Source organism: Hemitrygon akajei, chromosome 29 (assembly GCF_048418815.1).
Source record: "Hemitrygon akajei chromosome 29, sHemAka1.3, whole genome shotgun sequence".
NCBI classification, from domain to species: domain Eukaryota; kingdom Metazoa; phylum Chordata; class Chondrichthyes; order Myliobatiformes; family Dasyatidae; genus Hemitrygon; species Hemitrygon akajei.
In genome coordinates, this window is record NC_133152.1 from 3,359,344 (window position 1) to 3,386,534 (window position 27,191).

General features: G+C 41.7%; 1 protein-coding gene across 6 annotated transcripts in view; it reads left to right on the plus strand.

Moving 5' to 3' along the window:
• Positions 1–27,191, plus strand: part of hspg2 (heparan sulfate proteoglycan 2) — a 528,874-nt gene that overhangs the window by 459,555 nt on the left and 42,128 nt on the right. For 5 of the 6 annotated variants that reach the window (XM_073031647.1, XM_073031651.1, XM_073031652.1 and 2 more), the window contains 10 exons: positions 4,163–4,275; positions 6,316–6,463; positions 7,283–7,393; positions 10,978–10,995; positions 11,525–11,609; positions 18,582–18,726; positions 21,410–21,512; positions 22,524–22,633; positions 23,937–24,045; positions 25,921–26,019. In XM_073031647.1, coding sequence (XP_072887748.1) covers positions 4,163–4,275; positions 6,316–6,463; positions 7,283–7,393; positions 10,978–10,995; positions 11,525–11,609; positions 18,582–18,726; positions 21,410–21,512; positions 22,524–22,633; positions 23,937–24,045; positions 25,921–26,019 — 1,041 coding nt within the window. The remainder of the gene's footprint in view (positions 1–4,162; positions 4,276–6,315; positions 6,464–7,282; positions 7,394–10,977; positions 10,996–11,524; positions 11,610–18,581; positions 18,727–21,409; positions 21,513–22,523; positions 22,634–23,936; positions 24,046–25,920; positions 26,020–27,191) is intronic. The other variant, XM_073031648.1, reaches the window with a different exon arrangement.

Below are 27,191 nucleotides of genomic sequence, written 5' to 3' on the forward strand. Positions count from 1 at the left end.
ATCTTTGACTTCCCAAGCTATCTTCCTTTCCAATTAACATTTCACTTATTTGATGCCCATGAGGTTACTGAATACTGTTTGAATATAATCAATTCATTGTTCTGTGAGGCAGAGAATTACAAAGACTTGTCACCTTTTGAAATCCCTTTCATCTCATCAGTAAGCATCTAACCTCTATGTTCTAGGTCTGTGTACCTGGGTCTCAGCATTCCAACCAGAGGAAGTAATCTCCTGACCTATGTTTCAACAAGACTGTCACTTGGTCCTTGAAACTCCAGAGTGTGTAGCTCTATCTTACTCAATCTTTCCTCAATGGACAACACCCTTATCTCAGGAAACATACACGCAAAATGCTGGAGGATCACAGCAGGCCAGGAAAAAAGTAAAGACCTAGTGTTTCAAGCTGAGATATTGTCTGTTGTTTCTTTTCCATAGATGCTGTCTGGCTTGCTGAATTCCTCCAGTAATTTGTATCTGTTGTTTGGATTTCCAGTATCTGCAGATTTTCTCATGTATGTACCCCTCCATCAGGAATTATTTTGATGAACCTTATCTCTGAGGAAACATATTACTCCCTTGCAATGGACTCCAATCCAATAACTGAATTGGGACAATGTTTATGCTTTTTGCAGGTTTGCTTTCACTCTTTTTGATCTAAACAAATGATTATGTCCATGTAAATCCTTTTCTCTCATGGATTCATCGTCTTTTCCTCAATGCATCAATTACTTGTTGAGCTATCAAGGACTTCACCCAAATTTCTATGGTTTTACTTGAATGCTTCTGCACATTTCTTACCTGTTCTTAGTACTGGCGTACCTTAGTTTTTACTATTATGTACAACAATGTACTACTGCTGCAAAATAAATTTCACCACATCTATGTTGATTCTTAGTCAGTGGAGTTAAAAAACTGCCAGGGTAAAAAAAAACATTACAAGAATGATATATAGGCCACCAAATAGTAGTCAAGATGTGGTGTTGAGATTTCAAAGGGAGCTGAGAAAGGTGTGCAATAAGGGTAATGTCACAATTGTAATGGGAGACTTCAATATGCAAAGGGATTAGGAAAATCAGATTGGTGTCGGATCTCAAGAGAGGGAATTTGTTGAATGGCTACAAGATGGCTTTTTAGAGCAGCTTGTGCTTGAGCCTACTTGGAGAAAGACTTAGTTTGGGTGTTGTGTAATAACCCAGATCTTATCAGAGAGCTTAATGTAAAGAAACCCTTAGGGGGCAGTGATCATAATATGATTGAATTTGAGAGGGAGAAAGATGTCAGATGTATCAGTTTCACAAATGAATAAAGGGAATTACAGAGGCATGAGAGAGGAGCTTGCCCAGGTGGATTGCAGGAGGATACTGGCAGGGACGACAACAGAGCAGAGATGGCTGAAGCTTCTGGAAATAGTTCACAAGGATAGATATGTCCCACAGAGGAAGAAGTTCTCAAATGGCAGGTGTAGGCAACCGTGGCTGACAAGGGAAGTTAAGGACGGTATAAAAGCCAAAGAAAGGGCATGTAAGGTAGCACAAGTGAGTGGGAAGTTGGATGATTGGGAAGCTTTTAAAATGCACAGCAAAAGGCAGCTAAAAAGATATAAGAAGGGAAAAGATAAAATATGAGGGCAAACTAGTCAATAATATAAAGCAGCATACTAAAAGGTTTTTCAGTTACATAAAGAGTAAAAGGGAGGTGAGAGTTGATATTGGACCACTGGAAAATGAGGCTGGTGAGGTAGTAATGGGGGACAAAGAAATGGCAGATGAACTTAATGGGTACTTTGCATCAGTCTTCATTGCATCAGTCTTCACTGTGGAAGACGCTAGCAATGTGCCAGAGGTCCGTGAATGTCAGGGAGCATAATTGTGTGCCATTGCTATTACAAAGGGAGAAGTGTGAGGCATACTCAAAGGCCTTAAGGTGGATAAGTCACCTGGACCAGATGGACTACAAACCGTTGTACATCCCAGAGTCCTGAGAGAGGTGGTTGAAGAAATAATGGATGCATTAGTCATGATCTTTCAAGAATCACTTGATTCTGGCATGGTTCCAGAAGACTGGAAGATTGCAAATGGCACTTCACCCTTTAAGAAGGGAGTAACCTATTTGAAAATTCAATTTAAAAAATGGGAGGAAGGCAAAAGAAAGGAAATGAAAGGCCAGTTAGCCTAACCACAATGGAGTGGTTGGAAAAGTGTTGGAGTCTGTTATGAAGGATGAGGTTTTGGGGTACTTGGAGACTAATGATAAAATAAGTTAAGGTCAGCATGGTTTCTGAAAAGGGAAATCTTGTCTGACAGATCTGTTAGAGTTCTTCAAGGAAGTAACAAGCAGAATGGACAAAGGAGAGCCAGTGGATGTCATTTACTTTGATTTTCAGGAGACATTTGATAAGGTGCCTCTCATGAGGCTGCTTAACAAGATAAAGTCCTATGGTGTTATGGGAAATATACTGGCATAGATAGAGGAATGGCTGACAGGCAGGAGGCAGTGAGTGGGAATAAAAGGGGCCTTTTCTGGTTGGCTGCCAGTGACTAGTGGTGTTCCTCAGGGACGGCTACTTTTTACATATTTGTCAGTGATTTAGAAAAATGGAATCGATGGATTTGTGGCAAAGTTTGTAGATGATACTAAGATAGGAGGAGGGATAGGTAGTGCTGAGGAAGCAATGCGAATGCAGCAGGACTTATTCAGATTGGAAGAATGGGCAAAAAAGTGGCAGATAGAATACAGCATTGGGAAATGAATAATAATGCAGTTTGATAAAAGGAACAATACTGCGGACTATTATCTAAATGGGGAGAAGTTTCAAACATCAGAGGTGCATTGGGACTTAAGAGTCCTCATGCAAGTCTCCCTGAAGGTTAATTTACAGTTTGAGTCTGTGGTAAAGAAGGCAAGTGCAATGTTGGCATTTATTTCAAGGGGAATAGAATATAAAAGTAGGGAGATAATGCTGAGGTTATAAGACACTAGTCAGGCTGCTCTTGGAGTATTGTCAACAGTTTTGGGCCTATATCTCAGAAAGGACGTGTTGTCATTGGTAGAAGTTCAGAGGAGGATCACAAGGATGATTCTGGGATGAATGGGGTTAACATATGAGGAGCATTTTACTGCTTTGGGCCTGTACCCACTGGAATTTAGAAGAATGCGGGGGATCTCATTGAAACCTACCGAATATTGAAAAGACTAGATAGGGTGGATATGGAGAGGACATTTCCTATGGTGGGGGGAATCCAGAACTAAAGAGCACAGCCTCAAAACTGAGGGATGACTGTTTAGAACATAGGTAAGGAGGAATTTTTTAGCCAGAGAGTGATGAATCTGTGGAATGTTCTGCCAGAGACTGCAGTTAAGGCCAAGCCTGTGGGTACATTTAAGTCAGAAGTTGATTGTTTCCTGATCGGTTAGGGCATCAAAGGATATGCAAGAAGGCAGGTGTATGGGGTTGTGTGGGATCTGGTATCAGCCATGATGGAATGGTGGAGAATGGCCTAATTCTGTTCCTATCAATATTAAACCTAATTCTAAATCTGAACTTCAGTTTTTTTTTCAAACTGCTTCGTAAATTTGAAGAGTTGGGTTTTTAACATCTAGTCTTTACATTCATTGATGCCATCCCACCTTCATCTTTTATAAACTCAAATACACCCAGATCTCTGCTGTTTTTGCACTAACTTGGCAGATTTCCTGAATTCACTTTCAAATCTTGACTTGGTGGGATTTGAACTCTCTAGGTTTTTTGTCCAGTCCACTGGATCCTGGAATTCTGAGAAAAGGCATGGTTCCAAGAAAATTCCCAGATGTGATTCAGAAATACTATTATTTCCAGATGTGACTTGTTTCCAGTTCTCTGTCATTTGTTTGATTGTTAATAACCTTTGGGAGATCAGGATATGGGCATAAAATGTGAATTTACTAATGTTGGCTGCATCCCAAGAACAAATATGAATAAATCTTAAACTAAGCCAGTCTAAAGCTTCCATTTGTTCCTGATTACTGCAACAGCCTAAGATTTCATTTCTATCATTAGTTCTTCTAAATTATTATTCAACTTAGTATGTATTTTTAAAGTACATGTTTACAATGTTTCAAGGAATGTGTATAAAGATTTGGTTTACAGGTTATAAAGTTGTTAACCACTTCCCTGCTTTTATAGCCGTTCCCATGATTGCCCCTCACCCAGAACTGAAAGAAGTTGCCATCGGATCCACGGCTGTCTTCCCTTGTCTAGCCTCGGGCTTCCCATTACCAGAGATAATCTGGAGTAAGGTACTTATTGTTTCATATCGTTCCCTGTCAATATTATTCTGGACAGAGATTTCCACTCTTCCACTCAAGTCCTGTTGTAATTAAGGCAAACACTAAGTCAGGTGAAGTTCGATTCCCTCATACAAATTTTTGAGATAGACCCTAAACACCTGGGGTTCCAGCATCGCTCCTGCACCCCCACCCCACCACTGTTCACAGCCTCCCCTCACCCGCCCCCCCCCCAGAAGATGGCCCATTCATTCTGTCTCTGTGTCTTCATTCTTCAGTCCAGTCCCACAAATACCATGCAGTCTGACTTTGTTCAGTAACCCCTTGTGTAGCACTTAACCAAAACCAGTTGGCATAGGCACATCATACCAACTGGTTCTCCCTTTCTATTCTGCTAGTTACAGCTTCAAGAAACTAACATGCTTATTAAACTCTATTTCCCTTATTCTAGATCCCTGTTGACTGTATCCATTGTTATTACTACTGTCTTGCCAGCCAGTCTACAGGCCCCTCTCCCTCGTCGCCCCTCTCTCCTCGCCCCCTCACCCCGCGCTCCAGGTCAGCTGTATTGTAAAGCATTGTGTTAACGACTACACTACCGTGCCACGCCGTGGTCAACTGTGTGCCAACACTTGCTGACTACCCACAGTGCATTCTTAATTTGTAGTGGTTATTAACACAAATGATATATTTCACTCTATATTTTTATAGTACATGTGATAAATAAATTAACCTGAATCTTTACCAGAGGCTCAAGTCTTTGCCATGATGATTTATTGATATTAATGATAGGCAAGCACTTTCTCCCAGTGCTCTGACAACTGATACAGTGAGCCTGCAAAGAGACTTAGATAGTGTAGGGGAATGAGCAAAGAAGTGGCAAATGTTGGAAAGTATATGGTCATGCACTTTGGTGGAAGAAATAAATGGGCAGACTATTATTTAGATGGAGGAGAGAATTCAAAATGCAGAAATGCAAAGGGACTTGGGAGTCCTTGTGCAGGTTAACCTCGAGGTTTAGTCAGTGGTGAAGAAGGCAAATGCAATTTGGCATTCATTTCTAGAGGTATAGAATATAAGAGCAGGGATGTGATGTTGAGGGTCAATAAGGCACTCGTGAGACCACACTCGAAGTATTGTATGTAGTTTTGGCCTCCTTATTTTAGAAAGGATATACTGACATTGGAGGCTGGCTGGTGGCGTAGTGGCATCAGCGCCCGACTTCGGAGCAAAGGCTTCTAAGTTCGAATCCGGCCGGCTCCAAAATCCTGTAGAGGGATAGGCTCTGCCAGGTTTCAGATGCCCAAGACATGCTATATGATGAGCAATCACCAAAAAGATCGGTGCAAAAAGTTTGTCATGATGGCGTCCCGATGACTCCAATTCCAGGAATGAAAGGTTTACCGTATGAGTAACATCTGGCAGCTCTTGGGCAGAGGGCACGACTTCAGGATTGAAAGATGTCCATTTAGAACAGAGATGTGGAGAAATTACTTTAGTCAGAGGGTGGTAAATCTGTGTAATTTGTTGCTATGAGCGGCTGTGGAGACCAAACCATTGAGTGCATTTTAGGCTGAGATAGATTGGTTCTTGATTAGCCAGGCATCAAAGGGTATGGGGAGAAGGCACAAATGGCTTACTTCTGCTCCTATATCTTATGGTCTTAAGTTTATGGATGATAATGTACAAGTGAATGAAGCCATCTCAGCAGGGCATCACTACATTACTAGGATGTTTTCAAATAGGATTGTGGCTAAATTATTTTGGTATTTTCTACTGAAGATCTTTGTTGATAATGTCGTCTGAATATACATAATCTTTCCAGAACAGAATGTGGTTTAATGCCAAGTCTGGTTTGTAGATCTGGTTTCTTCCACATAAGCTTGCAGGTAAGGTTGTGATGAAGCTGTGCTTCTTGGATATATTGCTACTCAGGATAAGCAACACTACCTTAAAATGTGCATCTAATCAAGCACGAAATGAGATGATTTGGTAGGTTTGTCCTGTTTGGAGGCCTTCGCCCTGTTCTAATATGTTTGTGATTACTTTCAGCTGGAGGGAGACCTCCCCCCTGGGGCTTACGTTGAGAACAACGTGTTGACCATACCATCTGCTGGCCCTGAACATACTGGAACGTATGTCTGCACAGCCACTAATGAACAAGGAACTGAGACAGCCTACGCAATGCTGAAAGTCCGAGGTACAACAGAACACCTGCTGCACATATCTGTTTGTTTGACTGGGCTGTCAACCAGATGATTGGACAATTGATTTGGGGGCTTAAGTTGAAATTGCACCTTGGCAGCTGGAGATTTAAATCGAATAATTAAATCTGGAATAAAAATCTAGTGAGTAGGAATGGTTACCATTCTGTCTGAATGTTCTGCCGGGAAGGAAATCTGCTGTCTTCACCATTGTGTGACTGCTGGTCCACCTCAACTGTCCCCTGAAATGGCTGAACTAGCTAATGAACCAGGGCTCTGAAGGTCGGTAGCTGGTCTTGTTGGGGGATGTCCACAACCTGATATGGAATAAAAAAACCCAATGGGGTTTACTGTGTGTGAGGCTGAGTTTCCCTGTGTCTCAGTTTAACAGGCCTGCATGACATGGTATTTTGGCATCTCTCATCCTCCATCTGCTCACAAGTGAGCTCCAACAGTGAAGTACCTCTGGAGTGCTTTCAATGCTGTGTTGAAAGAATCCACCGCAGCCTGCGTATTGCGAGGTCCAACAGGCACCAATAGCATTAAAAATCAGATTCTGTTGTATCAGTATGAGTTGAGAGGTGAGTGTCACCTAGAACTCTCCTATCTTCTCATCTGCTGGGGAGGATAGTGTGGTGAATCTTCTAAAGACTCGGGCAGTCTAATTCCATCGAGTACTGCCCTGAAATGACAGCCTGTAGGTTAAAAATTGAATGGAAATGATCAGACCAGGAGGTGATACAGAGGTTTAAATGTTGGATATTAAGGGTGTTCTTCTTTCACCAAACTTCAGTACCTTCTTCCTGTTATTACAGAACGCAAGATCCCATACTTCACGCGACACTCCTACATTGCTGTGCCTACCATAAAAGACGCCTACCATGAGTTTGAAATCAAAATAACATTCCGACCAGATGCAGCTGATGGTAAGAATCTTCCCCCACCCCCATTTTCTCCGAAAATATTTTGAAAGCTCTGAGTGAAGTCATTTTCATCTCAGCTAGCTGACATGTTCTTGTGTGATCTGGTCAGTGAGGGAATGGAAGACTGCAACCCGACTGTCACCTGATACCGCAGTCAACCATGTGAACGGTTCCTATGTAATGGCTCATTTCCAGCCTACAGAATATGCTTGTAGTTTGGTGAGGAGAAAACTCACTGTAGAATCTACCAGCACCAGACCTTTTGAAAAGTAAGTGTTGGAGACTGTGGAGTGGATAGTACTCCTCATCAGTTGCTGGTCTAGTATGACGGTCAGGTCTAGTATGATGCTCTGTTGCTACATTTTCAGTGAAATTGGTGAGTAGATCATCGTTCTTTATTGGCAGTGGTTGAGGGATAGGTATAGACCTGGGTATTGAGGAGAACTCCTTTGGTTTTCTCGTCCACCAGGCCATCGAGCTCTCTCGCTGATATAACCAGTGACTATTCTTTCAGTATCAAGTAAAATGGAAGAGAATAAGAGACAATCTACAGATGCTGGAAATTCAAGCAACACACTCAAAATGCTGGAGGAACTCAGCAGGCCAGGCAGCATGCAGTCCTGCCGAAGGGTTTCGGCTCGAAACGTTAACTGTACTTTTTTTCATAGATGCTGCCTGGCCTGCTGAGTTCCTCCAGCACTTTGTGCATTAGGAGAATGGTTGTAGGTGTCAGAGACGATTCTAAGTCTTGTGACTCTGTTTTGTAATGGTCTCTGCCAGGCAGACTGCTCACCTTGCCAGATACCTCACCCTATTTACCCCTCAGACACTCTTTGTATTACAACCGTCAAAAATACGTTGCTGCACGTCATCAGAATTTTGTTGATTGATAGAAATTGCCTGAAATTTTGTTAAATTTAGTACGTAAGATGGACGTAAGATGCATAGTACCTTATCAACTCACCCAAATTGTTGATGTAAAAAAAGAGGAGGATCACCTGTTTTCAGTGAATTTATAAGAATAAACACCCCCACTCTCTGTAAGATCCAACGGTGCAGTAGATTTTCAACAGACCAAACCAAAATGAAGACAAAAGAACATTCAAGACAAGTCGGGGAAATGCTGATGGAGAAGCACAGGTCTTGGGAAGACCATCTCAAAGGCACTGAACATACCTCGGAGCTCAGTGCAGTCCATCAAGTAAAAGTGGAAAAAATATGAAACCACAGCCACACTGCCTAGGTCAGGCTGACCTCTAAACTTAGTCACTGGAGAAGATTGTCACCTGTAAGAGAGGTTACTGTGATGCCAGCGATCACTCTGAGCTGCAGAAGTCAGAGGCTGCAACTGGAGATGAAGTTCATGGCTGAACAATCTCTAAGCCCTTGCACAAAAAGGGTAGTTATGGAAGAGCGTCAAGTAAAAAGCCCTGGTTTAAAAAAACATATCCTTGCTCATCAAGACTTTGCAGAGTGTCACTTAGAAGATACTGTAAAGATGTGAAAGAAGATTTTTGGTTGGATGAGACTAAAGTTGAAAATTTTGGCCAAAACATTAGGTGGTATATATGTAGCATAAATCTAATACTGTACTGCACATCAGCCAGGTAACACCATCTCTACTGTAAAATATGGTGTGGTAGTGTCATACTATGGGGATGCCTTTCAGTAGCAGGGACATGAAATCTGATCAGGATTAATGAGAAGATGAATGCTGCTAAATACAGAGAAATCCTGGATGAAAACCTGCTAGTCTCTGCCAGGAAGTTTAAACTGGGGAGGAAGTTGGTCTTTCAGCAGGACGACAACCCAAAGCAACCACGGAATAATTTCAGATGAAGAAAATTGAATCCTTGAGTGATCCAGTCAAGTCCTGACCTTAACTAGAATGAACTTCTCTGCCAGAACTCAAGATTGCTGTCCACTGTCCCTCCCCAACTAACCTGGCACAGCTTGAACAACTTTGTAAGGAGGAATGGGCAAATCTTGCTCCATCGTGTTGTGCAAAGCTAATAGAGACATATCCAAATGACTACTGCTATTCAAGGGGAGATTTCATTTTTTTTTATTTTTTAGTTTTTCATGTTTTACAATTATTCCTTTTTGGGATCTACTATGAAAAAAGGAGTATGTGATTCACAAATAAAAATACTCAATTTAGGCCAGTTAGAAGAGTGGGCTGAAAGATGGCAGATGGAGTTTAATGCTGATAAGTGTGAGGTGCTACATTTTGGTAGGACTAATCAAAATAGGACATACATGGTAAATGGTAGGGCATTGAGGAATGCAGTAGAACAGAGTGATCTAGGAATAATGGTGCTTAGTTCCCTGAAGGTGGAATCTCATGTGGATACGGTGGTGAAGAAAGCTTTTGGTATGCTGGCCTTTATAAATCAGAGCATTGAGTATAGGAGTTGGGATTTAATGTTAAAATTGTACGAGGCATTGATGAGGCCAAATTTGGAGTATTGTGTACAGTTCTGGTCACCGAATTATAGAAAAGATGTCAACAAAATAGAGAGAGTACAGAGGAGATTTAATAGAATGTTACCTGGGTTTCAGCACCTAGGTTACAGAGAAAGGTTGAACAAGTTAGGTCTTTATATAACCATATAACAATTACAGCACAGAAACAGGCCATCTCGGCCCTTCTAGTCCATGCTGAACACTTACTCTCACCCAGTCCCACTGACCCGCACTCAGCCCGTAACCCTCCATTCCTTTCCTGTCCATATACCTATCCAATTTTACTTTAAATGATAATACCGATCCTGCCTGTACCACTTCTATTGGAAGCTTGTTCCACACAACTACCACTCTCTGAGTAAAGAAATTCCCCCTTGTGTTACCCTTAAACTTTTGCCCCCAAACTCTCAACTCATGTCCTCTTGTTTGAATCTCCCCTACTCTCAATGGAAAAAGCCTATCCACATCAACTCTATCTATCCCCCTCATAATTTTAAATCCCTTTATCAGGTCCCCCTCAACCTTCTACGCTCGTAGAAGGTTGAGAGGGGACTTGATACAGGGATTTAAAATTATGAGGGGGATAGATAGAGTTGACGTGGATAGGCTTTTTCCATTGAGAGTAGGGGAGATTCAAACAAGATGACATGATTTGAGAGTTAGGGGGCAAAAGTTTAAGGGTAACACGAGGGGGAATTTCTTTACTCAGAGAGTGGTAGCTGCGTGGAACGAGCTTCCAGTAGAAGTGGTAGAGGCAGGATCGGTATTATCATTTAAAGTAAAATTGGATAGGTATATGGACAAGAAAGGAATGGAGGGTTATGGGCTGAGTGCAGGTCAGTGGGACCGGGTGAGAGTAAGCGTTCGCCACGGACTAGAAGGGCTGAGATGGCCTGTTTCTATGCTGTAATTGTTATATGGTTAAATTGAGCAAAATTCCTGGTTGTAATACTCATTTATGTGGACAAAGAGTTGGGAGCTAAATACTTTAACAAGGCACTGTATATAATTATGACCTTTGATGGAGGTGTGGCAGGCAGTAAATCTGTAACTCGTCTATTCACTTTTTCTCACTGTCCCTTTGTATTTCTTTGTCTTCTTTTCCCACCTCTATTTCCAAGCTCTCCTATTGTACTCTGGTGAGTTTGTGCTGCATCTCTGCAAGTCCTGCTCATTGCTTTTGTTAATGTGAGCTTTATGTTAGAAGTGCATGTGGTTATTGTTTAAAATTACTAAAAATATTCACCAGTGCAGCATCTACTTTAAATTGCGGACCCATGCCTGGGGTGAGATGCTACCATTAAAGCAGACTAACTTGTTAAGTACACAACTGAATTGCAGTAGATAAGCAATAAAGTGGTTCATGGATTGGTGGGATGGGCTTAAAGAGCCAATTGATCTCCTATTCTGACATTCCTTATAATATCCAAGTGATAACATTAAAAACTAAACTTCCCAAACGGGCTAATTGAACAGCTGTTTCGAGAACTAGCTTAGGTTTGATCAGCTCTGCTCATTTGGATTCTGTGATCTCAATTTAACAGAAAATTGTCATTGGCTTGAGGGAGGCTGTAAACATGCAACTCATATGCTTTTTGAATGTTCTTGGATTCGTAATAAAAATGGAAGTTACTTTTCCATTGATTCCTCTCATTCTTTGCATTGCAGGTATGATCATATACAATGGACAAAAGAAGACAACTGGAGCAGATTTCATCTCTTTTGCTTTAGTGGGAGGCAGACCTGAATTCAGGTGAGGAAGGAACTTTCTTACATTGTGATGTCCGTAGAACATTTTGAATGTTCAAAACCTTGGGTAAAGTGATGAACAGATTTGTAAGATTGCTGCCTTCTGTCACATGTGTTTATCCATCAATGCTGAAGGCAGCCAGTTGTTCAGAAATCTTCTTATTGTTCATGAATGCAGTGAAGGTACCAGTTCATCAGTGTGAGGGGAAGCTGAGCTACAGATTCAAGATTACACACAAAACTCAGCAGGTCAGGTAAAGACGTTGACGCTTTGGGCTGAGACCCTTCATTAGGACCCTTCTAAGTATTCAGCTGATGTTTTTTTCTGATTTCATTTGAAGACCCCAAAGTTGGTAGTTTTCTCCCCATTCCTTCAGAGAGTTCGAAGTTAGCTCCATTACTATTTAAATGAGCTTTGAGGATTTCTGTGTCACTAGCTAAGTGATTCGTAATGGATCTTGAGAAGGTGTGGGGATCTGTTGCCTTGAATCACTGCAGCCTGGTGGTGATGATACTCCTGAACTGCTGTGGGGAGGAAATGCAAGTATTTTCAACCCAGTGACAATAAACAATTTGAAATGTTAGGTTCTGACATTTCAAGCTCATGATGATGTGTGAATAGGAGGGGAATCTCTAAAAGGTGTTCCCCCCCATTGCATTTGCTGCCCTCGTTTGCAGAGGCTGCAGGTTTGAGAGGTGCGGTCGGAACAGCCTGATCAAAGAATCAGTGCAAATTATACAGTGTAGCTGATGTGTGCTGGTGGTAGAGAGAATGAATGTTTCGAACTAAGTTTTTTAAAAGCTGCAATAATAGGTTCCTGAAGTAAAAATAGAAAATGTTTGAAGCACTCACTCGGGCAGCATCTTGTGAAAAGAGAAATAGAATTAATGGTTCAGGTCAGGCCTCTTCATCTGTATTGGAGAAAAGGGAAAACAGTTTTCAGCTGGAGAGAAAGTGGTGGATGAATGGGTAGGACAAAGGGTTGTGATTGTGGGAAATTTTAATTTTCCACACATAAACTGGGAAGCCCATACTGTAAAAGGGATTGATGGTTTGGAATTTGTAAAATGTGTGCAGGATAGTTTTTTGCAGCAATACATAGAGGTACCAACTAGAGAAGGGGCAGTGTTAGATCTCCTGTTGGGGAATGAGATAGGTCAGGTGACAGAGGTATGTGTTGGGGAGCACTTGGGGTCCAGTGATCAGAATGCCATTAGTTTCAATATAATTATGGATAAGGTTAGGACTGGACACGGTTGAGATTTTTGATTGATTGGAGAAAGGCTAACTTTGAAGAGATGCGAAAGGATTTAGGAGTGGATTGGGACAATTTGTTTTATGGGAAGGATGTAATAGAGAAATGGAGGTCATTTAAAGGTGAAATTTTGAGGTACAGAATCTTTAGGTTCCTGTTAGCTTGAAAGGAAAGGTTAAAAGTTTGAGAGAGCCATTGTTTTCAAGGAATATTGGAAACTTAGTTCGGAAGAAGAGAGAGATCTACAATAAATATAGTCAGCATGGAGTAAATGAGGTGCTCGAGGAATATAAAGAATGTAAAAAGAATCTTAAGAAAGAAATTAGAAAAGCTAAAAGAAGATACAAGTTTGCTTCGGCAAATAAGGTGAAAGTAAATCCAAAGGGTTTCTACAGCTATATAAATAGCAAAAGGATAGTGAGGGATAAAATTGGTCCCTTAGAGAATCAGAGTAGACAGCTATGTGTGGAGCCAAAAGAGATGGGGGTGATTTTGAACAATTTCTTTCCTTTGGTATTCACTAAGGAGAAGGATATTGAATTGTGTAAGATAAGTGAAACAAGTAGGGAAGTTATGGAAACAATGATGATTAAAGAGGAGCTGGCGCTTTTAAGGAATGTAAAAGTGGATAAATCTCCAGGTCCTGACTGGATATTCCCTAGGACCTTGAGGGAAGTTAGTGTAGAAATAGCAGGGGCTCTGACAGAAATATTTCAAATGTCATTAGAAACGGGGATGGTGCCAGAGGATTGGCATATTGCTCATGTTGTTCCATTGTTTAAAAAGGGTTCTAAGGGTAAACCTAGCAATTATCGGCCTGTAAGTTTGACGTCAGTGGTGGGTAAATTAATGGAAAGTATTCTTAGAGATGGTATGTATAACTATCTGGATAGACAGGGTCTGATTAGGAACAGTCGACATGGATTTATGCATGGAAGGTCATGTTTGACAATCTTATTGAATTTTTTGAAAAGGTTACTAGGAAAGTTGACGAGGGTAAAGCAGTGGATGTTGTCTATATGGACTTCTGTAAGGCCTTTGACAAGGTTCCACATGGAGGATTAGTTAGGAAGGTTCAATCATTAGGTATTTAATATTGAAGTAGTAACATGCATTCAACAGTGGCTGGATGGGAGATGCCAGAGAGTAGTGGTGGATAACTGTTTGTCAGGTTGGAAGCCAGTGACTAGTGGTGTGCTTCAGGGATCTGTACTGGGTCCAATGCTGTTTGTCAGATATATTAATGATCTGGATGATTGGGTCGTAAATTAGATTAGTAAGTAGCAGATGATACTAAGATAGGTGGCGTTGTGGATAATGAAGTAGGTTTTCAAAGCTTGCAGAGAGATTTAGGCCAGTTAGAAGAGTGGGCTGAAAGATGGCAGATGGAGTTTAATGCTGATAAATGTGAGGTACTACATTTTGGTAGGAATAATCAAAATAGGACATAAATGGTAGGGCATTGAAGAATGCAGTAGAACAGAGTGATCTAGGAATAATGGGCATAGTTCCCTAAAGGTGGAATCTCATGTGGATAGGGTAGTGAAGAAAGCTTTTGGTATGCTGGCCTTTATAAATCAGAGCTTTGAATATAGGAGTTGGGATGTAATGTTAAAATTGTACAAGGCATTGGTAAGGCTAAATTTGGAGTACTGTGTACAGTTCTGGTCACCGAATTATAGGAAAGATGTCAACAAAATAGAGAGAGTACAGAGAAGATTTACTAGAATGTTACCTGGGTTTCAGCACCTAAGTTACAGAGAAAGGTTGAACAAGTTAGGTCTTTATTCTTTGGAGCATAGAAGGTTGAGGGGGGACTTGATAGAGGTATTTAAAATTATGAGGGGGATAGATAGAGTTGACATGGATAGGCTTTTTCCATTGAGAGTAAGGGAGATTCAAACAAGAGGACATGAGTTGAGAGTTAGGGGGCAAAAGTTTAAGGGTAACACAAGGGGGAATTTCTTTACTCAGAGAGTGGTAGCTGTGTGGAACGAGCTTCCAGTAGAAGTGGTAGAGGCAGGTTCGGTATTGTCATTTAAAGTAAAATTGGATAGGCATATGGACAGGAAAGGAATGTTATGGGCTGAGTGCAGGTCAGTGGGCCTAGGTGAGAGTAGATAGATAGATACCGTAGATTCCGGACTACAGAGCGCACCTGATTAAAAGCCGCTGGCTCTAATTTTAGAAATAAAATCAATTTTTTAATTGTAAAGGCCGCACCGGATTTTCGGCCGCAGGTGTCCCACGTTGTAATATGAGATATTTACACAGAAAGATATTACACGTGAGGATTTTTTTAACTTTTAATTAAATCCATATGGTAACAAAAACAAATACATATTGCAAATGCTTTTTTTCGAACCGTGCCCGTAACGCGGCTACTTTTAAATACGTTGCGTATACTTCTTTACTGAACAACATTCCAATATCTCCTAACGACTGGTAAAAAATATATATACTACAGCCTACCAGGAAAAGTTATTGATCACCTTTAACTTAAAAGCAGCGTTCGCTCAGATCCAAAGCCGCTCGCGTAATGCGCTCCCTCCCTCCGTCCCGTTTCATCGCAAACCGGCATTTTCCCACAAGACACCGCGAAACCGGGTGTGACGTCATAGCATCCAGCGATGTAGTACAGAAAACAAATATAGTTAAAACTCTTCTAACTTTAACTAGAAAATGAATTACTAAGCGAAAATATTATAAACTAAGTAACTGCCATAAAGGCAGCACAATGCTTCGAGTGTTTTCCATGTTGATGAGGGTGAGTACAAATGACTGATTTACAATAATTTAATTGTGAAAGTGCGCTTGATTTATCGTACAATTTCATTGGACCTCTGTGAACTACTCATCAATTTTATTGGTCTACTGTTATGAGGCAAAATGTTTACGAGGCGGCATGAAAAAAATAATGCATTAGCCGCTTCGGATTAAAGGCCGCAAAGTTCAAAGCTGTTCAAAATGTGGGAAAAAAGTAGCGGCTTAAAATCCGGAATCTACGGTAGATAGATAGATAGATACTTTATTCATCCCCATGGGGAAATTCAACTTTTTTTTTCCAATGTCCCATACACTTGCTGTAGCAAAACTAATTACATACAATACTTAACTCAGTAAAAAAAAAATATGATATGCATCTAAATCACCGTCTCAAAAAGCATTAATAGCTTTTAAAAAGTTCTTAAGTCCTGGAGGTAGAATTGTAAAGCCTAATGGCATTGGGGAGTATTGACCTCTTCATCCTGTCTGAGGAGCATTGCATTGATAGTAACCTGTCACTGAAACTGCTTCTCTGTCTCTGGATGGTGCTATGTAGAGGATGTTCAGAGTTATCCATAATTGACCGTAACCTACTCAGCGCCCTTCGCTCAGCTACCGATGTTAAACTCTCCAGTCCTTTGCCCACGACAGAGCCCGCCTTCCTTACCAGCTTATTAAGACGTGAGGCGTCCCTCTTCTTAATGCTTCCTCCCCAACACGCCACCACAAAGAAGTACGTGTTCAGCATGGACTAGAAGGGCCGAGATGGCCTGTTTCTGTGCTGTAATTGTTATATGGTTATCTATGATAGGATAAGGCCAACTGGGTAAGAAGCAGTTTATGCTTTGCCTATGTTTGTGTTACTAATCACAGGATTGTGGGACATTCCCAGTAGGGCAGACTAATGTGGAATAACAAAATATCACAGATGGAGCCACTATCACAGACAAATGACAGATAGAAGCAGCCAGTTTTGGTATAAAGTGAGTTACCAAAGAAAGAGGAAGTTACCTAAAATTAGAGAATTGGATCTCGAGTCCGAAAGGCAGAAGACAGGTGCTGATCCTCAGACTTCTGTGGGCATGGCTGTAACAATGCAGGATATCAGAGTAGGAGCAGAGCAAACAACTAGAGGCTCAGTTTCACTCCTGTGGACTGAGTGCATGTGGTTTTTAAAGTGGCCACTCAATTTGCTGAAGAGAAGACTTCATTGTGAGCATTGAATGCAATGCAATAGAGATTGGAAGACATCTTGTGAATCTCTGCTTCACCTGAAAGGATCGTTTGGGTCCTACCCATAATCTGTAATGTTAGAGCGGTGTCCCAGCTGGAGTTATGAGGGTGGTGTCTGAAAGCTGATGATTGGCCTCTGCAAGAGAAAACTCATTTCATTAGACCACAAGTGTGCAAGCTCAATTGTCAATTTTGATGATGCTATCAGGATTTGTTTCTCATGGCAGTGGGGTGCTGTAAGTTCAGAGGCAGGGGGAGTAGGAAAGCGAGGGGCTGTGGAACAATCAAAGAGGCCAGTGAACTTTGAATAGAGCTGCAGCAGGTAAGAGTTCACTATTGATAGGTGCTATAAGAGTGATAAAGTTTTGTGTGCAGATTGAGGGTGAACACCTCAGGACCAAGGCATTGTCTGCAGTTTAACTAACACCAATTGTAATGGTACAAAGGTGGAGTTTTCTATGCAAAATAGCTGAGAGACGGATCAGATGGCCCTTAATGCTCAGCAGGAATTTATCCCAGTTTAAGAGGTGGAATATATGGATGATTTCAGGTTGAATGGAAGTAAGAAGTGGATGATCCCAGGGATAGGTTCTTTCTCCTTAAGTATCTATCATTGCTTTAGTAACCTGGAGGAGAGAACAATGCATAGTACATACTATGTAATGAGGACACGTTGTAATGAGGACATTGCGTTTCTGTGATGATATAAATTGAGTGAGTGGACAAAGACTGGGCAAATGGGGTTTTATGTGGGGAGGTATAAGGTCAAGCATTTCAGGAATCAAAGGTCACTTCATTGTTTATGTGGAGGGAGATCGCAAGTGAGTGAACTTCAATGTGTTCCAGTGCACAAATCACAAAAGGTCAACGGACAGGTCCAATGAGTAGTTGAGAAGGCAGCAAAGGAAATTGTGGCCTTTATTGGAAAGGAGTAAGAGTTTAAGAATGAGGAGGTTTTCAGAGAAAATACTGCACTGAGGTGTTGTATCAGAAAGTAATGCAGGGTTCCCAGTGAGGTTGGTGAGGCCACACCGGGAGTACCGTGCTCAATTTTAGTCTCCTTACAAAAAAAATGGATATTCTAGCATTGAAAACAATCAGAAGGACATTCACCATGGTAATTCCTGAGACAAGGAGGATGTTCCTATCATCATATAAGGGGGCTTGACAGACTAGATATTGAGAGAAGTTCTCACTATTCGGAGTCACCAACAAAGGGAAATAACCAGAAAATAAGGAGCCAGTGATTTAGAATTGTGGCGTATAGAATTATTTTTCTCTCACAGGGTAGTCAGTCTCTGGAATTTTCTAGCCCAGAGTGTGGTGCAGACCAGATCAATGGATATATTTAAGGTGGAGGTAGATAAATATTTGAAAAATCAGAGAACTGAAGGCACAGGCGAGAAGATGAGGCCAGCACAGTTTGGCTCTGACCATGTACTATGGCAGGACGGGCCTGTGGGACCTTGTGACCCCAATGCCTCATACGTCCTACTTCTTGTGTTCCTGGGTGTGATGCTCCCAGTAAGGGTTGGTAAAGTTCTTCCATTCTGCAATGAACTCACAGAGTATTTGTGTATCTCTGGTTATAGCAACTGTGCGTGTTCATTTCAGATTTCGCTGCATTGAGTCTTTTGGTGAATCATTCTGTAAACTCTTTCTGGCATTCAGTCACTGATAATTATGGGTCCATTTTTCTAATGCACATGGTCCCTCCTTAGGTTTGATGTGGGATCTGGCATGGCTACCATCCGCCATCCAAATCCCATCAGTCTGGGAGAATATCACACCGTGGTGTTGTATCGGAACTTAACTCAGGGCTCCCTGTTCGTGGACAGCAATCCTCCTACCAATGGCAGCTCTCAGGTAAGAGAAATGGAAAATCGTGTGAAGTCTTTCAGAAGATGAGTTTTGGTCTTTGGCCCTCAGGTATTTAAGTCCACCTGAATTTGTATTCTGGGTGTTGAGTGATTCGTTCACCTGGAGCGTAAGCAGGCAGGCTGGAGCAATGTTGAGTCTGGTGCTTGTCTGTTCTGGGACAACTGTGAAAGCACAGAGTATGGATGAAATCTGCATTACTGGAAGCTCTTTCCTTCAGATGAGACTTTATCCTTAGGCTTTGTTCCCTACTTGGGCACGATTCAATGAACAGCTTGAAGTTCAATTGCCCAGGACAACATTCCTTCCTCAACCAATATTACATAGAACAGATTAACTGGTAATTTTCGGGTCATTTGGCACTCTTGTAATTGGCAGATGTTTGGCATGAGTTGTGTTTTTAAAATAAACAGTCCAGCCAGTTGGGTCACTCGATACTCTTGAGGTCCTCAGGTAATTATGCACTTGGCAAAGGCCAATAAAAAGAGGCTATATTTAAGCGGAGCAGCTATTGTTGGAGTAGTATGGTGTTAGAGTGGCTTTGTCCAAGAGCCATCAGTGAGGAGAGACAGAGGAAAAGATAGGTTTCTGAGCAACACACACAAAATGCTGGAGAAACTCAGCAGGCCAAGCAGCATCTATGGAAAAAAGTACAGTCAACGTTTTGGGCCGAGACCCTTCAACAGGACTGGAGAAGAGAAAAGCTGAGGAGTAGATCTGAAAGGTGGGGGAGGGTAGAGAGAAACACCAATGGGTGAAACTTGGAAGCTAGGAAGTTGATTGGTGAAACAGACAGAAGGCTGTGGAAAAAAGACAAAAAGACGGAGCGAGGAGCACCAAAGGGAGGCGATGGGTGGACAAGGAGATAAGGTTAGAGAGGGAAATGGAGGTGGGAGTAGAGACGTTACTGGAAGTTTGAGAAATCGACATACATGCCGACAGGTTGGAGGTTACCCAAGCGGAATATAAGGCGCTGTTCCTCCAACCTTTATCACGACAGTGGAGGAGGCCATGGATGGTAGTGCAAGAATTACTGTAATGGGTGCACATTCACTCAGTCCGAATAGGAAGTAATGGCAGTATTGCACAGGGTGTCCACGATCACAGTGTGTGGTAAACAGAGCTTAAACAGAGCCCTAGTAAACAGGAGTTAATAACAGTCCAGCAGGAATAGGTGATCACTCCCTGGCTATAGGTTGACTCATTATAGAGCCTAATGGCCGAGGGTAAGAATGACCTCATGTAGTGCTCTTTGGAGCAGCACAGTTGTCTTAGTCTTTAATGAAAGCGCTCCTCTGTTCAGCCAAGGTGGCATGCAGAGGGTGAGAAACATTGTCCCGAATTGCCAGGATTTTCCGTAGGGTCCTTTGTTCTACCACGACCACCAGTGTGTCCAGTTTGACTCCTATAACAGAGCCAGCATTTCTAATCAGTTTATTGAGCCTATAGGTATCACCCATGTTGATGCCATTGCCCCAGTACACCACCCAATAGAAGATTGTACTGGCGACAACAGACTGATAGAACATGTGAAGGAGATACTCCAAAAGACCTCAGCCTCCTCAGGAAGTAGAGGCAACTCTGGCCCTTCTTGTACACACCCTCTGTGTTGATGCTCCACTCAAGTCTGTCGTCCAGGTGCACCCCCAGGTACTTGTAGGTCCTCACCACATTCACGTTCTCACCATCAACAGTAGCATGGAGCAGTGCAGGCTTAGTCTTCCTAAGGTCCATCACCATCTCCTTTGTCTTACTGATACTGAGCTGCAGACAATTCAGGTTGCACCATTTGACAAAGTCCTCCACCAGGGTCCTGTATTCATCTTTCTGTCCTCCCTTAATACATCCAACTATTGCTGAGTCATCAAAAAATTCTGCAGATGACATGACTCAGTGTTGTATCTAAAGTCTGAAGGGTAAACAGGAAGGGAGCCAATACAGTCCCCTGTGAGGCCCCAGTGCTGTTTATAGCCATGTCTGACACACAACTCTGAAGCCATACAATGATCTGCCAGTCAGATAGTCATTATCCAGGGTACAAAGGAAGTGACAACCTGCATTGAACGGAGTTTTTCCCCCAGTAATGAGGGCTGTATGGCATTGAAGGCACTTGAAAAATCAAAAAATGTGATCCTCGCAATGCAGCTCTGCTTATTCAAATTGACTCTGTTCGGCCGGTAGATGACAGCATCGTCAACTCCAATGTGCTCTTGGTAGGCAAACTGCAAGGGATCGAGGGCTGATCTGACCAGGGGTCAGAGGTGAGCCAGGACCAGCCTCTCTAGGGTCTTCATGATGCTTGAGGTCAGGACCACTGGACGGTTGTCACTCAAGACTTTCTTGGGTATTGGGACCACACATGATGTTTGTGTAGACAGAGTTTGTTCCTTGCCCATGGAGTTGGGAATGTATTTCATCTTCTCACAACTCCCTGTGAAGATGTTTCCTGACCTGTCTCCTCTTTCCATATTCTACTTGTGATTCCATGTTTTGAAACATACAGTCGCTATAAATTTTTCACTTAAACCTTTCCTGATCCACACTTGCATAATGTTAAATATGATGGGATAGCAGATTGGATAGTATTTTGCACAAACTGGATATAAAATTGACCCATCTGTCTTGTTTCACTTTAGTTTCATTGAAATGATACATTGACCTTTGACTGTAGGGGAATTTCCGAGGCCTGGATTTGAATGAAGACCTGTACATTGGTGGATATCCCAACTTCGATAATATTTCAAAAGTAACTGGAAGTAACAGTGGATTCATGGGTAAGAAGGATGTTCAGAAATTGTCTGAAGAAAATCTGATTAAAATCTACTGAGAAGCCCCATATATCTAAACCTGAGGTGATTCACCTCCAGTGAGTGAGGTTGAAACTGCAAGGTTCATGCCTAAAGATCAAGGTTTATTTGTGAATCAAAATCAGGTTCAATTTCACAAACGCATCAAGTGATTTGGTGTTTTGTAGCAGCGGTACAGTGTGAGAGATAATTACTTTGTTACAAAAGTAAATAAATAACTAATGCCAAAGAGGGACAGTGAGGTCATGTTCAGGGGTTCATGGCAGAAGGGAGAAGCTGTTCCTAAGATGCAGAGTGTAGGTCTTCAAGTTCTTGCACTTCATCTCTACTAGAAGTCATGAGAGGGGGGCATTTTCTGGATGGTGAGGGCCCTTAATGATAGGTGCTACCTTCCTGAGGTACTGTGTCAGTGGTGAGGAGGGCTGTGCCAGTGATGGAGCACCCTCTCGCAATTCTCAGGAGATGGTCCTTACCCACCCATATTCATGCATGTCCAGGGAATTAGATGCACAGGGTGAGGCTGAGAACTAACAGTAAAGACCAGCTCATTCCACTGGCAACTTTCAGATGAAAAACACAGATTCTTTAGGCAAAGTAGTGTGGTGGATAAGTTACAGGACTAACAGCCAGCATCCTGGGCCATTACTTCAGGGACACAAGGTCAAATCTCAGCTGGACTAGGGAATCTAGACTCAAATAGTTGAGTAAATATGTAAAAGTTTTGCTGTTTTAAGAGAACTTTACTCGGAGAAGGAGATCTGCACCTAGCCTTGCAGACATGCCGGCCCTGAACCAGCAGAGTGGTTGTCTTGCAACTGCTTCCTCAATTCAGAGACACTTGAGAATAGACAATAAATCCTGGCATTGTGCATCTTTTGGGCGGTCGTTCATTGTGATGGAAATTGTCAACAAACAAATCTTCTTGTGGTGCTTGCCAAATATTTAGCCCACACTGATTGAACTCCATGCTCTGAACAGGTTGCATCCGCCAGCTCATCATTCAAGGTGATGAGGTGATCTTCTCAGCTCCAGACCTGAAAACCAAGGAAATATCCAACTGCCCCGTCTGCAAAGATAATCCTTGCAAGGTACAGGCTTCATTTGTTTTTTAGATTACTGTTCACTTGTCAGTTTGAAAATTACTCGTACGTTGCTTTGGAATTTTTGTTTTGATTCCTTTTCACTTCAGTGGACCAGACTTTGGAGCCAGTGAAGTGCTGGGAAATCCCAGTGAAACTGGGTCTACCACTGGGCACTACACAGATGCAGGAACAGAGCAATATCGCTATCTGTTTCCTTTTGCTTCTCCTTTGCTGGTTTGTAAAACTCTCCCAGAATTGAACCTTCCTGCTCTCCTAGGCTAGAGCCTATTTAGCTCATCATTGATGGATCACCTTGTCATTGAGTTTCTAATTTCTCAGTGCTTTGTATACTTAACGAGAATTCTAAAATATTTATTTATGTATTTCCCTTTGTTTATCTACCATCACAACTTTTGAGCCAGTTCACCCAGCAGAATAGGTTTATTTAAGTTCAAGACATTGATTCTGCAGATATAAATCTTGCACTCAATTTTGAATTCTGTCTTCCATCCCATTACAAACAGTTACTGCAAGACCATTGATTAACTATGCCCTATTGTAGAAAATCAAATTGAAATCACCTTTTCCAAGTTATTTACATTTTGCATTGCTTTAAGCGACTATCCTAAGCTATTTCTAATGTGTTGTATTAACAAATTCTCAACTACTTTTGCTAATTTGTTTTATCTATTCTTTGAGAATTAAAGATTCCCATGGTTGTTACATTATCTTGGTAATTATTTTTCAACAAATCATTTATCCAAGGAGTACAGCTACCGTATATGGAGGGAAACTGTAAAATATTCCTTGTGTTTTTTTGTTATCTCCCATTTCCACCGATATTGCACAATCACCTTTCATCTTATTGACTGCCTCAATGCACTGATATTATCTGTATGGATAGCATAAACCCAGGGTTTCCCACTGTTCTTCGGTACATGTGACTGTAATAAACCAATGGACTGATTTAATGATCTGACCTCTTGGTACTTCCTCAGCTACATCAATCTTGTTATTTCTCTTTGTTTTCAAGAATGCCCCACCTCAACGATGCCTCTTCCCTTTGAATTGTTTTGCTGACCCTTTTCATTCCTTCTGAAGTTCATGTTCCGTAGAACATTTAATTCCCAGTGTTAACACCATGAGCATATCTCTGAAATGGGTTTTAGAAACATATTTATACTAATTCTGTCATTTATTTAGTCTTCCTTGTTACATGAAGCTTTATTGAAATAAGGAGTATGAATAAATAATGTTAATATATTTGGTAATTATGCCAAAATTAAGGACATAAATACTTTTCTTTCAGAATGGAGGTCAATGTGTCGACTCTGAGACCAGCAGCTATGTGTGTCACTGCAGGGAAGGGTTTACTGGGAGCAATTGTGAACATTCACAGGCTCTACACTGTCACCCAGGTAAATGTGACTTCTGAAACATTGCCGACAAGAGAGGTAAATTAATCCTCAGTATCGTTGGGTCTGGGATAACAGAAGGGGAATTGTTTTGCTGACCCTTTTCATTTCATCTGTTCCAAAACAAGGACTGGAGAAAGATGACCCACAGTAACAGGAGCCACCACCAAGATGTGGTGCCAATTTGGCACAGAAGCTCATCTCTAAATTAAGCATTTTTTTGTTGTTTTGGAAATCAAAGCAGCACAACACAGCAGTGAAGAGTCCAAGGGTAGAGTGCACCTTCAAAAATGCTGTTTTACAGTAAATCATGACCTGATTAGATAAGTAGGGAAATTGTCCTGATTAACAATTCATTTGCTTCCTTGGGGTTTATAGATTTTCATTATGCACAACTCAACTGTTGTCAGAGCAGTAACAACACTTCAGAAGTAATTGTGAGCTTCCAGTAAGATGGCAGCACATTTGAACACAGCAGCCTCAACCAAGCAAAGTTGCACTTCTCTTTTTTAAATATGTTTTTTTATGATTGTAAGACTATGCTGAACCCCAAGAACAATGGGTACAACAGGTCTACCACATCAGTGATCTGTTCATTGTTCAGAGCCGCCAGTTGGCAGGCAAGTCAGAGGAGGGAAGCTGGTGCTCAGCTGGAAGGAGAGAAAGCTGGCACTCGGGTCTGAGAAGGGGGAAGCCGCTGGACGGGCCACATTATGTTCAGAAGAGCTGACCTGGGTGCAGCACATCCTGCCACCTGCTACTCGAAGACATCAGAGCTGGTGGTGAGAAAGCAGCGTGCTGTGTAACCGTGACTGTCTCGGACGTTTTTCTTGTGACCGCAAAAACCTCTTGGACATTGATAATGTGAGATGCTGCAGGCCTGTTTCCCTTGTTTGGTGGGGAGTCACGCGATGAGGCAGCAGTGCGGCCTCGATTGTAGCAAGGACTGGGTCTGAAGCGTTCTTGCCTGCTGCTGCGGTCCAGGAGAGACAATGCTGGAGGCAATGTAGTGTGGTGCCTGTGCTTGGTTGGGTGCTGCCCTCCTGAAATGACAGGCTGGATTGTTGGGAGCCATACCATCAATTTGCATGTTGCTCTGGGACTATATGTGTGTTTTCTTGCATAATGATGTGTTTGATTTTTTCCTCTCTCTTTCTATTTTGAATGTATGTTATGCACCTTGACCCCAGAGGAATGCTCTCTCGTTTGACTGTATGGTCTGAATGATAATTAAACAACTTGATTTGATTTGCCTTAAAACACCATAAGAATTGAGAAATGTTGGGTAGATACATGTTTAGAATAGAAGTTATCTTTAGTTATCTTCCTTATTACAGAAATTCTCTGGGTTAAGTCAATTTTCCATGAAGACAGTCAGTAAAATTAAATAGATAAGATTTGGGGATATCAAATTAGACCTTAAAAAGTGAATGGTCCCCCTTTGGTGTGATCAACGGGTCAGGCATGTAAGAATAACTGATCCTGGAGACTGAGTTCCATCCATGAAGGAAGCAGTAATGCTGCACAAGTTCTATTGATAACGGTCAGACAAGGTTTTGACTGAGAACTGAAAGTAATTCATATGCTTAGTCATACAGCTAATTAGTTTCCACTGGAGTCTGCAGTGGGGAATTGGTTTGCAGGATATCAGGGAAAGAGTTTCACTGTTTTGAAGAACCGGGACATGTTTTGATTGTTCTTAGTTGGATTGGTGGTATCCATTTGCAGAACCAATCATCACATTAAACACCTCTGTAGCTCAAACTTACCTTAAGGAGTTGCAATGATGTATAAAGTGGGCTAAAGCATGCCGGAAAGGAGGGGAAATGGAACTGATGGATGCAGTTGATGATACTTGTTTCTGGTTTGGGTCTACAGAGGCTTGTGGTCCAGATGCAACTTGTGTGAACAGACCGGATGGCCTCGGTTACACCTGCCGCTGCCACCTTGGTAAAAGTGGGTCCAAGTGTATGGATGGTGAGTCTCTCTTTTAGTTATAGTCGTCTCTCTCTTATTGTTAATGTATTGAGATGTTAGACAGGAAGAAAATAAAATTATTCCAATTACACTTACTTCACTTTAATTTGTCACATCTAGTTAGCTGGTTTGAAGTAGAGCATTGGCAATGGAAAACTTCACCTATTGTCAGCTCAGAAAACAAAGCCCCGAGCAAAGCTAACACCTTTGTACAGGTTTAAGAACCAAAAATGAAACAGCATGATTGAAACTAAAACCCTTGAGATTTCCTGACATCATCCATTCTGAACTTCTGAGTAATCAGGAGTTTGAGGACAGGTTCCATAAACATGATATAAAAAGATGACTCAATGGATCCTGAAGTTCACATTTCACAACTGCTCTGATTGAAGATCGTCAGACCAAAACTTCTCTTTAGTATCTCGCTTCCAGAAGATACCAACTTGCTAACGGTTTCCAAAGCATTCTATTTTATTTTCAGTTTTCCTGAATCCACAGATTTTTACTTTTCAAGTCTACCCAACCATGAACTGTAATTTCCTCAATGTCAAGCTGTTTAAAATAATGAAGACAGTCAGCCACATAGCCACAGAGAAATCACTTTCTCTGGTAAAGGAATCAGGAAGCAGTGAACCTTACTTAAAATAAAGTTGAGTGGGGAATCAGGAAAGATCTTTTCATGAAGATTACAGTGATCTAGAATGTTCTGCTCTGAGAAGAAAGTAGAGTCAAGACTGAAATAAGAGAATTTTTACTAAGTAAACATGTAAAAAGTTGTCGGGAAGAATCATGAAGCTGAAGCAAAGCTGCAGAGCAATGATTCTCCATTTGACAGGTAAATTGAAAGTAAAAGCAGGGCATGCTGGTGATATTCAGCATATGTGCTGAACAAAGCTGATATCACAGGTTGCTGACCTTTCAAGAGAGCTGGCTAAAATTGGGAAGGTTGGTCGTTTGAGATTGTTGAATCCAATCTCAAGTCTTGAGACCTTTAACATGATTAAAGATTCTGTTCCTTGAACTTCAGTGTAGGAGGCCAAAGACACAACGGGTACAGTGGGAGTGAGATGGAAAATTGAAGTGGCTGGAAGCTGTAAGACCAGAGTCATCACCCAAGTAATTTAGTTTCCCCAGTGCGTGGTTGCATGATGGTTGGCAAGGTCTCATTGATG